Source organism: Telmatherina bonti (genome assembly GCF_933228915.1).
Source record: "Telmatherina bonti genome assembly, chromosome: 16".
In the NCBI taxonomy this organism is placed as follows: Eukaryota; Metazoa; Chordata; class Actinopteri; order Atheriniformes; family Telmatherinidae; genus Telmatherina; species Telmatherina bonti.
This window is the reverse complement of record NC_136614.1, coordinates 14,601,271-14,618,482: the sequence shown is the minus strand read 5'-3', so window position 1 is coordinate 14,618,482 and position 17,212 is coordinate 14,601,271. Positions and strand designations below refer to the sequence as shown.

The 17,212-nt window shown below is 42.4% G+C and overlaps 1 protein-coding gene across 1 annotated transcript; it reads left to right on the top strand.

The window, feature by feature from the left end:
* Window positions 1-7,818: 7,818 nt before the first annotated feature.
* hadhb (hydroxyacyl-CoA dehydrogenase trifunctional multienzyme complex subunit beta) lies at window positions 7,819-16,807 on the top strand. The gene is made up of 16 exons (XM_079255491.1): window positions 7,819-7,907; window positions 9,215-9,287; window positions 9,454-9,495; window positions 10,113-10,209; window positions 10,404-10,448; window positions 10,874-10,973; window positions 11,099-11,186; window positions 11,328-11,515; window positions 11,613-11,793; window positions 12,116-12,237; window positions 14,066-14,145; window positions 14,225-14,272; window positions 14,443-14,530; window positions 14,678-14,752; window positions 16,085-16,249; window positions 16,413-16,807. The coding sequence occupies exons 2-16, from the start codon at window positions 9,221-9,223 to the stop codon at window positions 16,446-16,448; spliced, it is 1,422 nt and encodes a 473-aa protein (XP_079111617.1). The 5' UTR covers window positions 7,819-7,907; window positions 9,215-9,220; the 3' UTR covers window positions 16,449-16,807.
* Window positions 16,808-17,212: the final 405 nt, after the last annotated feature.

Sequence of the window (17,212 nt, the reverse complement as noted above, 5' to 3'; positions counted from 1 at the left end):
CTGAGGTGGTCAAAAAGCTCCTTGGCGGCAAGGCCCCGGGGGTGGGTGAGATCCGCCCGGAGTTCCTTAAGTCCTTGAGTCCTGGAGAGGAGGGTCCGCCGGATAGTCGAATCCCGGATTGAGGGGGAGCAGTGTGGTTTTCGTCCTGGTCGCGGAACAGTGGACCAGCTCTACACCGTCTTTGGGGTCCTGGAGGGGGCATGGGAGTTTGCCCAACCAGTCTACATGTGTTTTGTGGACCTGGAGAAGGCATTCGACCGTGTCCCCCGGGGGCTCCTGTGGGGAGTACTCCGGGAGTATGGGACAGGGACCGGACCCCCTTGTACGGGCTGTCCGGTCCCTGTACGACAGGTGTCAGAGCTTGGTCCGCATTGCCAGTAGTAAGTCGGATTCGTTTCCGGTGAGGGCTGGACTCCGCCAAGGCTGCCCTTTATCACCGATTCTGTTCATAACTTATATGGACAGAATTTCTAGGCGCGGCCGAGGTGTTGAGGGGATCCGACTTGGTGGCCTCAGGATCGGGTCCCTGCTTTTTGCGGATGACGTGGTCCTGTTGGCTTCATCTGGTCGTGATCTCCAGCTCTCGCTTGAGCGATTCGTGGCCGAGTGTGAAGCGGCTGGGATGAGAATCAGCACCTCCAAATCTGAGACCATGGTCCTCAGCTGGAATAGGGTGGATTGCCCTCTCCGGGTCGGGAGTGAGGTCCTGCCTCAAGTGGAGGAGTTTAAATATCTCGGGGTCTTGTTCACGAGTGAGGGAAGGATGGAGCGCGAGATCGACAGACGGATCGGTGCGGCGTCTGCAGTAATACGGGCTCTGCGCCGGTCTGTCGTGGTGAAGAAGGAGCTGAGCCAGAAAGCGAAGCTCTTGATTTACCAGTCGATCTACGTTCCTACCCTCACCTATGGTCATGAGCTGTGGGTCGTGACCGAAAGAATGAGATCTCATATACAGGCGGCTGAAATGAGCTTCCTCCGCAGGGTGGCCGGGCTCACCCATAGAGATAGGGTGAGGAGCTCGGTCATCCGGGAGGGGCTCAGAGTAGTAGCCCCTGCTCCTCCGCATCGAGAGGAACCAGTTGAGGTGGCTCGGGCATCTGGTCAGGATGCCTCCTGGACGCCTCCCTGGTGAGGTGTTCCAGGCACGTCCCTCTGGGAGGAGACCCCGGGGAAGACCCAGGACACGCTGGAGGGATTATATCTCTCGGCTGGCCTGGGAAAGCCTCGGGATACCCCCCCCCAGAGTTTGCAAATGTGGCTGGGGAGAGGGAAGTCTGGGCTTCCCTGCTTAGGCTGCTACCCCCGCGACCCGACCCCAGATAAGCGGCAGAAGATGGATGGATGGATGGATGGAATCCATCTATCCATTTTCTTAACCACTTAGTCCAATTCAGGGTTGCAGGAAGCTGAAGCCTATCCCAGTGTTACGCCCCTTGGCCTGTCATCTAGCTCATCATTTCAACAAGCATCACCTGGGGGATTTGATACACCTGGCTTCCTTCCTGGAGCTGCCCTCAGGCTGATGTGTGCTGGGTGCTGATTGGTCGCCACACGCCCACCTGCCCCTGATTGGCCAGACCTTCTACAGAGCACCGGAATAAAGGCTGTCACCAAACTTCGTTCCGGGCAGCTGTGTTCTGGTTGAGCCTGGTGCCACAGCTTGCCACTCCTTCAGTGACTGCGAAGGAGTTTTGACTGTTGGGTGTTTGCATTGACGCTTTTGCGATTACCGCTGGGTTGGTGCCAGCTTTGGTGGACACTTTTGTTATTGGGTTTGTTTGGTTGTTTTCTGGTCTTTGATGCGTTTAGGGACTAGTGGGTCCCAAGAATAAAGCCTTCATTTGTACATTTTCATGGTATTCTTTTGTTAATGTTGCCACCCCCCCCCCCCCTTTACCCCTGGACAAACTCCATTGAGGGTCGTAACACCAGGAATCATTGGGCAAGAGGCAGGGAATATTCTGTACAGGTTGCTAGTCCATTACATAAACTCCAACACAGAGAGACACTCATACTCACTTCTAGGAACAATTCAGAGTAACCAATTAACCTAACATACATGTCTTTGGACGGTGGGAGGAAGATGGGGTACTCAGAGAGAACCCAAATATACACAGGGAGAACATACAAACTCCACACAAAAAGGCCACCAGCCATTGGAACCTCCCTATTTAAAAATCATACCAGGTAAATGTTTCCATCCATCAATCCATTTTCTGCCACTTATCTGTGGTCGGCTCGCAATGGCAGCAGCCTAAGCAGGGAAGCACAGACTTCCCCCTCCCCAGCCACATTTGCCAACTCTACGGGGGGATCCCAAGGTGTTCCCAGGCCAGCTGAGAGATGTAATCCCTCAAACGTGTCCTGGGTCTCCCCCCAGGGTCTCCTCAAAGATGGACGTGCCCGGAATACCTCACCAGGGAGGTGTCCAGGAGGCTTCCAGACCAGATGCCCAAACCACCTCAGCTGGTTCCTCTCGATGCAGAGGAGCAGTGGCTCTACTCTGAGCCCCGGATTACTAAACTCCTCACCTTATCTCTAAGGGAGTGCCTGTCCTGCGGAGGAAACTTATTTCACCTGAATGTGAGATCTCGTTCTTTCGGTCATGACCCACAGCTCATGACCATAGGTGAGGGTGAGAACTCAGATCAACTGGTAAATCGAGAGCTTTGCCTTCTGGCTCAGCTCCTCTTTCACCACGACAGGCAGCCACAGAGTCCGGATTACTGCAGACGCCGCACCGATCTGCCTGTCAATCTTATGCTCCATCCTTCCCTCACTTGTGAACAAGACCCCAAAATATTTAAACTCCTCCGATTGAGGCAGGACCTTACCCCCAACCTGGAGAGGGCAATCCACCCTGTTCTGCCTGAGGACCATGGTCTCAGATTTGGAAGTGCTGATTCCCAACCCAGCCGCTTCACACTCAGCTGCAGATCGCTCAAGCCAGAGCTGGAGGAACGCTCAACCTCATGCACAAGCTCAGGCTCCTTCCTCATCAGAGAGGGGACGTTCCACGTCCCTAGAGCCAGTTTCTGCAGCTGAGGATCGGACTACCAGGGTACCTGTCTCTTGCTGCCACCCAACTCAGATTTCCCCTGACCCCTACAGCTCCTCCCGCAGATGGTGAGCCCACGGGAGGTGGAGCCCATGGAACCCTTTCGGGTGAGCTAGACCAGGCCCCATGGGCAAAGGCCCAGTCAACAGACACTCGCTTTCATGCCCCACCCCCAGGCCTGACTCCAGAAGGGGGCCCTGGTGACCCGTGTACAGGGAAAATTTCCACCCATGGTCGTCATCATCATAGAGTCTTTGAGCCATACTTTGCCCTCGACACCAATTTGCCATGGGTGACTCTACCAGGTAAATAAAGCCCCTGACAACATAGCTGCTAGGATCTTCAGGACACACAAACTCCTCCGTCACGATAAGGTGGCAGCTCAGGGAGGAGCAGGCCCGGAGTCAACGGAATGGACACAAGGGGACATGTCATACACAGTGGGGGGCAGCTCCATTCCTATAATAATAATAATAATAATAATAATAATAATAATAATAATAATAATAATAGTAATAATAATAATAATAATAATAATAATAATAATAATAACTGGACTGCTAGATTGCGGACCTCATAGGAACGAGTTGAATACCCATGGTTTAACCCATCCAAATGCACAGAAAGATAAGAATACTTTATTGATTCCAGAGAGAAAATATTGCCAGGCCTTCAGAATACAGGTAGAGGCTGAGCAAACTAAAATTATAATCATAAAACAAATCCAGGCTAAACTGAAATTACAACATGATGCAAATTCCTGATGAGATGAGTGTAAAGTAGGTGTATTCTCAACAAGTTTTTTTGTTTTCTTGCTTTCCAGTGTTACCATCTGCAACTTGCTGGTATTAAGCTGCAGAGCTCTCCCAGAGGACCCTGGAATAAATGCATAAAGAGAGAACAATCAAGCTTATGAAAACATGCCATGAGAGTTGAAGTTCCTCCTACCCTCACCCAGAAGATTACAGGAGAAAAGCAGACTTATCTGTCTTAAATCCAGTTATAAAGAAATGCCACACGTACAACAGAACATACCCTGAGGGTGTGCCAGCTGGTGCACGAGGCTCCTATTCTTGATTGTATTGGCCTTAATGTCAACATTATAAATCGATACCAGCCCAAGTGAGTGTCTTGACCTTACTATACTCAAGTGTAACTCAGTAGCCACTAGCACAGGAGTGTGAGACTTTCAAGCCTTCACATGACCAGTTGATTAATATGTGGGTGTGTAAGTATACCATTTTAAGCAGTCTCTGAGTACCACCTGCTCCAGGCAGCAATCCCACCAAGACTCCCAGTGTCCCTGGGATTATTTTGTTTTGTGCTTTTTTTGTGGCAATTTTATGCTGACAATGTCTCATAACAGCAGGATTCAGATTTGAAATGTTAAACCGAACAAGAAGCATTTTTTCTATTGACACACACTTTCATGCACACACAACTTCACGGCCTGGTCTCAGGAATGAGCTAGAGGATGCAGCATTTATTAGTCTTTAATTTCTGATATTCCCAAGAGCAACAAGTAATCTTGTAAATATTTTAAAGTGAAGATAGAAACAGGTTCATGACTCCAAAAGATAAAAATTATTTCATTTTAATCAAATATAATTTATGTTATGGTATGTTGGGCTGCACATTTAATACAAGAATTCAGAAAGTATCAGGTCTATTATTTTTTTTAAAAATGTCAATGATCAAACTATCAGCAACACATTTCAAGCAGCGGGGGGGGGGGGGGGGGGGGGACATCCGTGCAACACATACCAGATATGTTTTATATCTACTCAAGGTGAGCCAATAAAACCAATAATATATCATCTAGATATTCTTGCACAACAAAGCATAATTTACTTTTCAGTTAAAATTTCATTCATATGAAATTAGCTGTCTGGAATTTTTGCTCTTTTTTGCCCTGATACCACATGAGTATGTGTAATTACACATGCAAGTATCAAGATTTTACTTAAAACCACTGATATGTCCACTTAAGCCATCTAGCTTTATGGAGTTGAACATGACACTTTTAGCAGATCAATTTACCCGGATCTCCCCAATCACCTGAAACTGCAGCTGCAATATTTTCACCTGCACACACACAAATATGCACACATCCTGATTAATCATGTCACATGTGTCAGCGTGACATTGAGACACGGACAGGTAGTCAAGACTGTCACACATATAATCTCTCTCTGACATGTTTATGTACATCTGTCTCGCTCCACTCCCCTCCACAAACACACAACCACACAGACACACTGAGTGTTGGATCACTGAGTCCTATAACTGCCACATCATCCTTGAGCTTACAGCTGACGTGTGTTGGGCCTTGATGGAGAGAAGAGTTAAAAAAAAAAAGACAATAGTCAGTGAGGCAGAGGGACACCACTATGGTGTTATGCCAATTTCTGCAAGTTTAAGACAATCCCTGGAGAATGTAAATACTACAGCGCAAAAACAATTTGTATGACTACCTTGGTTAAACTAGGTATTGGATGGGACCAAAACACAGTTCTGTCACAGCCTGATTTTAATCACTCATTTGTTTATTCATTCATTCATTTTCCACACAACTTAGTCCAATTAAGGGTCATGGGGAAGGTGTAGCCGATCCGAGCAATCATCAGGTGAGAGGCAGGGTACACCCTGGAAATGCTGCCAGGCCTAGGAAGGGACAAACAACCATTCACACTAGGAAAATTTTAGTCTTTGGATGGTGGAAGGAAGCCAGAGTAAACCCACACATACACAGGGGCATAAACTCTGCACAAAAAGCTGAGCCGAGGCTGGAACCAGCAACCTTCTTGCTGTGACGCCACAGTGCTAACCACCAGCCTGATTTCGGAAGCAGGTAAATCTCTATCAACCAATCTCTAAAGCTAACCAAATTCACAAAAAAAATGAACATGCATCCTGCTTAAAAATTTTTTGGGTCTAAATAGCTTCATGACAACTGCTATGAAAGTGAACTTTCATTTATCTCAACTATTTAAACTGAATTAAAGCTTAATTTGAAACCTAATGAGGGCTTGTTTGCTTTAAGTGAGAGGTGAAAGCTTTCTCTGCTTCTAGGGGACAAATGTTTGTCATTACATCTCTTACTGATTTAAGAAGTCTAAAATGGTAATGATCAAAGGATAAAGTCAAGGCCTAAACAAGGTAGATCACAAACAGAGCATAATTTGGTATATTCAAGGCCAGATATTCCAATGGGCATTATGGGCACAGGCCCAGGGGCCCATGCCCACTTGGGGCCCATGTGGTGCCCACGTAGGGAAAACACCAGCAGTTTGGACATAAAACAAAATGTATATAAATGTCAGAGAGTTACATCACAGTCTCCAATGTGTTGCTATTGGTACCACTGGCTAAGAGATGTTAGAAATGTCATTTCACAGTGTATTGTTCACAATTTTCACAATGTTGTGAAGGGGGCCCATGGAACACTCTGGGCCCAGGGGCCTGTGCACTTTTAATCCGGCCCTGGGCAGATTTCGCAATTGTTTTAAATACCTGAAAAAGTTCTGCAGAACTTACTTTAAAAGAAATAGTATATTATTTTGACTGATTTGTTGATAAACTTATTTGAACAGTTTATGGCAGTGGCAACTGTGCGTGCATCAATGTGACACTGCAACCATGAGGGGCGCAAAAACATAATAGACATTCCATAGACATCATATATACATGTATAAATACATGTATATATGGCCTGGCAGCCTGCTTCCGAATTTCACAGATGAAAGCAAGTTCACACTGAGCACATGTGACAGACGTGACATAGAGTCTGGAGACACCGTGGAGAACGTTCTGCTGCCTGCAACATCCTCCAGCATGACCGGTTTGGCTGTGGGTCAGTAATGGTGTGTTGTGGCATTACTTTGGAGGGCCACACAGCCTTCCATGTCCTCGCCAGAGGTAGCCTGACTGCCATTAGGTACCGAGATGAGATCCTCTGACCCCTTGTGAGACCATATGCTGGTGCGGTTGGCCCTGGGTTCCTCCTAATGCAAGACAATGCTAGACCTCATGTGGCTGGAGTGTGTCAGCAGTTTCTGTAACACGAAGGCATTGATGTTATGGACTGGCCCGCCTGTTCCCCAGACCTGAATCCAATTGAGCACATCTGGGACATCATGTCTCGCTCCATCCACCAACGCCAAGTTTCACCAAAGACTGTCCGCCGCTTCATCAGGAGCATGCCGAGGCATTGTAGGGAGGTCATGCAGGCACGTGAAGGCCACACACACTACTGATCCTCATTTTGACTTGTTTAAAGGACATTACATCAAAGTTGGATCAGCCTGTAGTGTGTTTTTCCACTTCAATTTTGAGCATAACTCCAAATCCAGACCTCCATGGGTAGATACATTTGATTTTCATTGATATTTTTTGTGTAATTTTGTTGTCAGCACATTCAACTATGGAAAGAACAAAGTATTTAATAAAAATATGTCATTCATTTAGATCTACAACGTGTTACTTTAGTGTTCCCTTTATTTTTTGAGCAGTATATATATATATATATATGAGACATTCTGCCAGTGCAAATTATTTAAGGACCAGTGTGTAATTCTGCATTCGCCTTATCAAAAGTGCTTTTATTCCGGGCATTTAATATTATTTTTATGTATATTTTAAAAAGTAACGTAAATGTTTCATGATAATAGCCTTTAAATACGTGATATATTTTCCAAAAGGACTGTTAACATCAGGTATGTGATTTATTTATAGGCACATTGCCGGGCACCTTGATTATTGTCCGGGTCCTTTACCGCAGCTTTTGTAGTTCTCCTTCGGAGTGTGGCCAATCTTCCGCCAAGGAAGTAAAGACTAATCACAATTTAAGGTAAGCCGTATTACAACTAACACAGCTGACTTTCAAATTAATGACAGAAGAAATATATATATATATATTTTATTATAAAATCTTTGTTTCTGACTGGACTTTAACTAATGGTAACTAGCTACGTATACTAGCCATGCTGAAACTAGCTTGCATGCAGCCTTTAGCTTAACCGATTTTGCTTTTATATATTATGAATGTATAGTTGTTTTTTATTTGGTTGAAATGTCACTTTAAATAATCACTGTTAGTCGACTTGTTGATAGTTACGGTGCGGTTTGAGTCCCGTGTTTCGGCATTTATTTCTCTGTAGAAGAATGTAGGTGAAGGGTCAGAGTCGGGGATAAAACGGGGCAGGGTGACCGCCAGGGAAATGTCAGTTTACACCCACATTATTACATTTTTAATCACAAAATAATGTTAGAAAAGATCATAAATTTAATAAAACAATGAACAAATTAACATACATACGTTTGTAATTAGAAAGTGTTCGTGTTTTTGCAATAAGAATGCTCATGCTACATTTACACCGTATTGAAATATCATCAAATCATAACTAGTTCTTTCCATTGTAATATCCTTAGTTGAATGCTATTCTGTTGATAAAGTAACTAAACAAATCCCTGTAGATATATAATGAAGTTAATTACATAAAATTAAGCAAACGCAATGATTTTAGAGATGCTACTTCAGTCTGACTCCGACAGTAAAGACACTGAGGTAACTGACCTTTAGCCTACAGAGATGGAGCTGAATATTACCTGACAGGAAGGTTGTGTCAGTGCATCAGTATGGCCTTTAAGTAAAAACTCTACATATAATCGTCATAGGTTTAAAGTAATGTTGAATACAAACTAGTAGGGCTGTGATGATATGCTTTTGTCCCAATTCGATTCCGATTTGTTGGGTGCCGATTTGATTTAAATTGCGATTCTCAAAATTCTTCAATAGTGATGATTTTTGTAATTAAAAACAAATTTTTTTTGATAAAACTTCTTTTTGCTAGTAATTTTTCTTGAAGTAAAAAGATCAATAAACCAATGAAAATGACAAAAATTTGATAGTGGATTAATTTTATTTATTTGAGAAAAAAAATTTGATTTTTTTTTTTTAAACAAAAAAATCGATTTTAAAATTGTGAAGAAAAAAATCCCGATTTCCGATTTTTCGATTTGATTTTCCCACCCCTACAAACTAGGGAAGTTTTGATTTCCATGTTTCCACATGTCCTCTGAGGAATTATTGAATATTAAAAGGGTTTAATTTTTATTATAACTTTGCAATAACAGTGAAAATTACGTTTTATTTAGAACATAATGGCTTCCATGCTGCTGAACACAATGCGGAGCTGTACCGTCAGCCCTTCTCTGGCTGTGCGATGTGGTAAGTTCACTTTACTTTCATTGTTTATAAGTGCCAGATTATTACACCAAACCAACTGGAATCTGAAATTGGCCCACTGTATGATTATTGTGGTAGTCACATATTTTTTTTTTTTTTTTTTTTTTAAATTGATGATGACAAAAACAATTCCTGTGTATTTTAACAGGTGCACGATCTCTCAGTACAACAACACAACTCCAGGCTCAAGGTAAACTAATACTAATTGCCATGATATATTACACTCTTTAGATGTAAGCTGCATGTTTTAAAACTTAAAATGAAAATTTCTCTCTTTCCACTGTTGTGAAATATTTGCTAAAGAGAACAGTTATACCTATGTTCAATAAATGTATTTATATACTGATATATATTGGCTATTATATATGCTTATGAGGGTCTGTGTGTGTGTGTGTGTGTGTGTGTGTGTGTGTGTGTGTGTGTGTGTGTGTGTGTGTGTGTGTGTGTGTGGTTGGGGAGAAAATAGTTGTTTGGAGAGAACTTATATGCGTCACTTTGTGATGTATTGTTTTTATTTGTCTAGAGACTATGGATGTAAACTAGCTATGGGCTCAGTCTGGTGCAAAGCATCCTCTTATTTAGTGTGATTCATGTATTTAGCACACAGTCTGTAAGAAATAAAGGCAAACTTACACATAAACTTGAAATGCCCTGAGCTAACATATTTGCCATGAACCGGTGCTATAGACAACAAGTAAATGCAATTGATTTGATTTACCTAGATGGAGCCAAAACAGAACTTCTCTTAAGTGCTGAGATTGTAACAAGATGACCTATCAGTAATTGTGTGTATTTTTTCCATTCCAGCTCAGACAAAGAGCAAGAAGACACTGGCAAGACCTGGTGTGAAGAACATTGTGCTGGTTGATGGAGTGCGAACCCCTTTCCTGATGTCTGGAACCACGTATGTTTCCTTTTTCGGCCTGTGGCCACCAGATAGTTAAGATATAAGAAAATCGGATTTTTAGTAGTGTTCAATATCCCTAAAATTGAATGAACTCTTTTCATTTTAAATATTGAACTGTTTGAACTTTTTTTTTTTTTTTTTTTTAGGAAAATGTCTAATTGTTTTTACACAGTTGTGATTTGTGTTTACAGGTATGCTGATTTAATGCCCCATGACCTGGCCAGAGCAGCTCTGCAGTAAGTGAAGTTTATGTTGTTGCAACACTGTTAAAGCCAACATTATATGTGTTGTTCAGAGCAAATGAAGGAACAGTTTGCCTGCATAGTGTGAAGCAATAGTGGCATTTGTATTAAATTCAATGATTAAAGAAGAAAATTATTTTGCAGCCCAAAAAAAAATTAACGCAAGTTATCAGCTTTTAGTCATTGTAATAAAAAATTTCCTGGTCTTGTGTTTTGCTGCACAGCTCAAGTTCCCCTTTTACATTAGATCAAGTAAATTTGAATTAAATCAGCTAAAAAGTGTCATATTGGGTAGAAAACAGCTAGACAACTACTGGAGAAGTTATTGTCAGAACTGCAAGAGGCTGATTAGTTCAAAAGTTGGTCTTTTTTCTCCAGATTGCTACTTTTACTCAGTTTTTTCATCTGGGTTTGTGCAGGGGCCTGCTGAACCGGACAGGCATACCTAAAGATGCTGTAGACTACCTCATATTTGGAACAGTCATTCAGGAGGTTAAAACCAGCAACGTGGCACGAGAGGTACACACACACATACGCATCTGCATGGAATATAGATGCATGCTTCCGCATAATCCTAACTAAAGGAGCTTTTTATGCCATGTACACCATGGTAACATGACACTGCTTTTTTTTCCCCTCTACAGGCAGCACTGGGGGCAGGTTTCTCTGACAAGATTCCAGCTCACACTGTCACAATGGCCTGCATCTCCTCCAACCAGGCAATGACCTCAGGTATGTCAGGAAAACTTTTCTCCATCAAGACAATTGTCTGGATTTTTTTCTTTAAATGAATAGTTTTTATGTTTCTCAACTTCTTTTTTTTAGTCTTCATCCTTGTTTGACTTTATTTGCTTTTTCCACTCTTCTGCCAAGCTGTTGGAATGATTGCTGCAGGCCAGTGTGACGCCGTTGTGGCGGGTGGGGTGGAGTTCATGTCTGACGTACCGATCCGTCATAGCCGAAAGATGAGGAAGACCATGCTGTCCCTTAACAAGGCAAAAACCCTTGGCCAGAGGCTCAGTTTGATTGGCAGCATCCGTTTGGCGCACCTCTCCCCAGAGGTACATTCACTTAATGTTGGAATCAGATTAAAGTCCTGTCGCTTTACTTGTGTGATAATGTAGTTATGTGTTCATGTGTGTGTGTGTGTGTATGTAGCTTCCTGCTGTGGCTGAGTTCTCCACAGCAGAAACGATGGGCCACAGTGCAGATCGCCTGGCTGCTGCATTCGGGGTTTCCAGAGTGGAGCAGGATGATTTTGCTCTGCGATCACACTCTCTGGCTAAAAAGGCCCAGGAGGATGGACTGCTGGGGGATGTTATTTCCTTTAAAGTACCAGGTAAACACTACTTGATGTTAACATTTGACATGTAGAACATGTAAAGACATGTTATTGTATTAGATTTCTGTGATGTTTTATGTTGTTGTCTTTTCTGTCTGTGTTCCTAGATGGACATTATGCACTCATTTTGTTTCATAGATGTCAATATAAATTATTTTCATATTGTCCAACAAACAGGGCAGGAAACAGTTTAAGATTGGTGATGATCATAAGATTTCTGATTCATCAGTAAGAAACATGGCTACAGTTTGTGGGGCTTGATCTTTGCACTGAATTTTTGTCATCTTTCTAACAAGCCTTCCCTTTTTTCCCCTCCCAGGTCGCGATATTGTTTCAAAGGACAATGGCATACGACCTTCCTCCATGGAGCAAATGGCCAAACTAAAGCCCGCCTTTATTAAACCTCATGGAACCGTCACTGCTGCCAACTCCTCTTTCCTGGTAAACCCACGCATCAGGTCTTCTACTGTCTCTGCCTTCCTGGATCAAAAACACTCCCAGTATGGACAGAAAATGTTTTTGTGTGATGAACACACAAAGCCAAATTCTTACAAATGAATTTAAAAATAACCTTCTTTTCCTCTCAAATCATCATAATCAGTGTTTTGCACTGCAGTGTACTGAAAATATTTGTTGTCTTTTATTCCAGTTTCTTAAACATTTTGTAAAGTGTTCCTCAACACTGAACTTAAACTTCACTGACTATACACTACTCACAAAAAGTTAGGGATATTTGGCTTTCAGGTGAAATTTATGGAAAATGCAATATGTTCATGCTACAGTGATATAATATAAAAGTAAGACATTTAAGTAGAAGGATGCACTACTGATTTCCTCATCTCAAAAAATTCATTCAACACAAAAGGTAACAACAATGGTAGTTACACCACAACAAAAAATTTGAACGTCTCAATATCTCGTCATGTGCCCTTGAGCATCAATTACAGCTTGACAACGACGTCTCATGCTGTTCACAAGGCAACTTATTGCCTGCTGAGGCATGGCATCCCACTCTTCTTGAAGGGCAGCCCTCAGGTCATTGAGGTTCTGGGGTGCAGGGTTTTGAGCCTCTACACGACGGCTCAGCTGATCCCACAGGTTTTCAATGGGATTCAGGTCTGGAGAGAGTGCAGGCCATTCCATTTGAGGTACACCAGTCTCCAACAGCCGTTCCCTGATGATGCGGCCTCGATGAGCAGGAGCATTGTCGTCCATGAAGATGAAATTAGGCCTGTGCTGTTCATGTAGGGGCACAATCACTGGATTAATGATGTTATTCAGGTAGTATGGGCTTGTCACTGTACCATTCACAAAGTGTAGGGCAGTTCTGTACCAAGTGGACACCCCTGCCCACACTGTAACACCGCCACCACCAAAAGCTGGCCTGGTGACAACAGTGGCTGATGCATAGCGCTCTCCCTGACGTCTCCAACATCGTTGCCGGCCATCATTTCTGCTCAGTGTGAATAGACTTTCATCAGAGAACAGCACTGAGGCCCACTGGTTCCTCGTCCAGCGTAAATGCTCCCTGGCCCATGCAAGACGATGATGCCTGTGCCTGGTGGTGTGGTCAGGTACCCGTGCAGGTCGTCTAGCATGCAGACCACGCTGATGTAAACGGTTTCGAATGGTCTGACGTGACACTTGGGTGCCTCTCACCTCTCTTAAACGTGCCTGGAGTTAAGTGGCATTCATCATCCGGTTTCTCAGGGCAGTGTTCACAATGTAGCGGTCATCAGCACGGGATGTGGCCAAAGGACGTCCACTTCTAGGCCTTTCTGTGACTCTTCCAGTCTCTCCATATCTCTGTTGCAACCTGCTGATGACACTCTGTGACACTCCAAGCTCAGTGGCCACTTCTGTCTGAGAACGTCCTGTTTGAAGCATCGCAATGGCAAGGGACTGTTGTTCCATTGTTAGGTGTCGTCTTGGTCTCATGATGTCAAAATGTGAACAGCATGATGAGGACAACTGTTTAAACACCAGCTCTAATTGAACCAGGACATTTATTGGTCAATTGAAGGATCACACACCTGCCGTGATTTTTGCCGTTAAGCTCCTTGTTAGAGAACAGCAACTTGTGCAAAATTTATTGAAACATTTAACAGTTGGACATGTGCATTTAAAAGCTTAGAGAAGATCACATTAAGTTCACCTGTACAGGTTTGAATGCATTTTAGGCTTGTTGTGAAATTTCACCCAAAAGCTGAATATCCCTAACTTTTTGTGAATAGTGTATATAAAGTTCTTGTTTCGTGTTTTTTCTCAGACTGACGGTGCATCTGCCGTACTCATTATGTCTGAAGAGAAAGCTCTGGCCATGGGTTACAAGCCTAAAGCTTATCTCAGGTATATCAACATTCCTATATTCTCCATTGTCACTATTGTAAATTATGTGCTCATCCAAATGACGTTTTCATCCTATCAGAGATTTTGTCTACGTGTCTCAAGACCCTAAAGATCAGCTTCTTTTGGGGTAAGCCCCTCATTCTTATTTTCACAAAGCAAAATTTGATTAATTTCTTCACTTTGTATTAAAATTCACACATATTTAAGATCAAAGTGTGGTTTGTGATGGTTTGAAAAGTTAAAGATAAAAAGTTATTGTGTTTTCAAACTCACATTTTACTTGTTTGACTCCTGTAGGCCAACGTACGCTACACCTAAAGTGCTGGAACGGGCCGGTTTGTCCATGAGTGATATTGATGTGTTTGAATTTCACGAGGCATTCGCAGTAAGTTTTAACAACAGATTTTCGAGGGAAAAGAAATGCTTCAGCTGCAGTAATGAATTGTGCCTGTATACAGTTTCGTCTCATGCTGGATAAAGTTCTGTTGTCTCAGGAGAAATTCATTTCCAGCCTGATTTCTGTGTTTTTCAGGGTCAGATTATGGCTAATCTGAAGGCTATGGACTCTGATTGGTTTGCTCAAACGTACATGGGCAGGAAGTCAAAGGTAAAGGGTGCTGTTGGCGTGTTTTTAGCAGATTACAACCAATGTGGGGTTAGAACCATGTGGTTGATTTAGATTGTTGGATCTCACTGCAACATCAAACAGAAAATGTGTCCAAGTACATTTTAGTCCAAATGATAGTATATAAGACCAACATACAAGTATTTTATTTACAAATGGTCTTAATGTTACATTCCAATGATATTTTAGTATGTACGTGGAATCAGCATTGCTCAGAAGAAAAACACTCAGGTACATGCTAATTTTTCTCAAGATGCTGTCGACAAGGCAACAAGATTGGGCGCAGCTGATTTTAGTTTACCAACCTTAACCTTTCACATTGAGGCTATGAAGTAAGAAAAACATCTTGCATACTATGAGAAATGAGATTGATTTTTTTTCTGACTTCAATAGAATAGAATAATAGAAGTACTTTATTAATCCCAATTTGGGAAATGTAGTAGTTGCAGCCTCCATGTATAATTGTGTTTATAACACAACAACAGAACAGTATAAAATTAAAAAGTATTTGCAAAACAGTTGAGAGGAGATAAATAACATTGGTAACATTCGTGATGTTATCTAAGACACAAGGAAGAAGCATTGAAGAGTCTTATTGAGGTGGGCAGGAATGATTTCCTATAACGGTCCCTGTGACAGCGAAGATGTCTGAGCCTTTTGGAAAAGGCTGTTTGACCAGTACAGGGTGGAGAGGGTAGTTAGGGTTATCCAGGATAGACAAAAGCCTGGTGAGAGTCCTCCTCTCCACTACAGCTTCAAAAGTGTCCTGTCTGCAGCCGATGGCCACTGGCCACAACAGACTGTTAAAAGATTTCCAACATCTTGCTGCACAAATTGAATGACTTCAAGACAATTGGCAGGTCACTCATTTCCACTGTGGAGGCTGCCATTGGCAGTCCAGCTGAAAATAAATAACCTCAAATGTTTGGTCCAACACAGGTCCAAAACATTTTACTGACAATGGGAGAGAAATTAATCAGCTTCTAAGGTTCATCTCCATTAAAAAAAAACAATTTAAACTAATGGTGTAAACATCATATAAGGTAAGATTCACACTCTTCATAGTTGTTTAAGTTAGTATAGCCATGATTAGTGACAAGATTAAATCCAGCATCAGTCAGATTATTGCAGTTGCTGATATTTTCTATACCAGCAAACCCCAAATTACTTTCAGCAACAGGAGACGTCACCCTAAAAAAGAGGGATGAGAAGCGATATCTTTGAAGCTTGATGCACTTGTGTGATTTCTGCCTCACTGCTAAATTTATATTTCATGATTGCACATACCTGACCTTGTGGTTGTTGTTTGCACAGGTTGGAACTCCTTCAATGGAAAAGTTTAACCTGTGGGGAGGATCTCTGTCATTGGGCCACCCATTCGGTGCAACCGGCTGCAGGTTGGTAACCACAGTGGCACATCGCCTGAAGAAGGAGGGAGGGCAGTACGGACTGGTGGCAGCTTGTGCTGCAGGAGGACAGGTAACGGATTCTCTCTTGCTCTCTTTTTGTTTGTTTTCTGACATTGAGAAACACTTTTCTACAGCTCTGATCTTCAAACCATAAATAATATTTTGTCTTATCTTGTCACCAGGGAAATATTTCTTCTAGATTTCTTATTTTTCTGTTCTTTTGTGTATTCCAGGGTCATGCCATGGTGATTGAGGCCTACCCCCAGTAACATATGCTCTTTCATTTGATCTTTGTCATCCTGATCGCTACCTACACACTCGCTAACATATACAATGGAGTTTATGTACCAGCACCACTTTGCCTTGATCTGATGCAGTTGGATACAGTATGTGGAAGTGTTGGAAGGGTCCTGTGTAAATGAAACATTGCCTGGAGGCCATTAAATTATAGCAGAATGTTGTTAAGTAATGTTTGCTTTGCTTTGTGGACTTTTCAGCATCATCTCTGAGTCTAATGTAACATAGCGAAGATTGAGCCACACTGATCCTAATGTTTATATACGCTGTAATATTTTTTTTCTTATGAAAAGTTGGAATTAAATGAGGTGATGGTAACCACCAATGCTTGTCTCTGGGTCTGTTGTCTTATTTGGGTTTTAAAACAGCTACATTATCTAAGCAAGAAGAAACATAACTGTAACTCAGTGTTTCTCAAATCCAGTCCTCAGCCCCCCCTGCCCTGCATGTTTTAGACATGATCCTCCTCCAAAGTCAGATTATTGTACTTTCTCATCAAGTTCTTTGCAGCCTGTTAACGAGCTCTTTATTTCATTCAGGTGTATTAAAGGTTGAGTATGTAAGATTTTCAATATTTTCTAAATAAATGAACTAATAAAATAACTACAATCATCATTAGATAGTTTTTTTTAACATGTAGGCTCCGGTCTGTCCATATTTCGTGCGTTATTAAATTACAAGCATTTTTTTTACTGGTAGGCAAACATTTAAGAAGGGTCTTTGTCATTAATTAAAC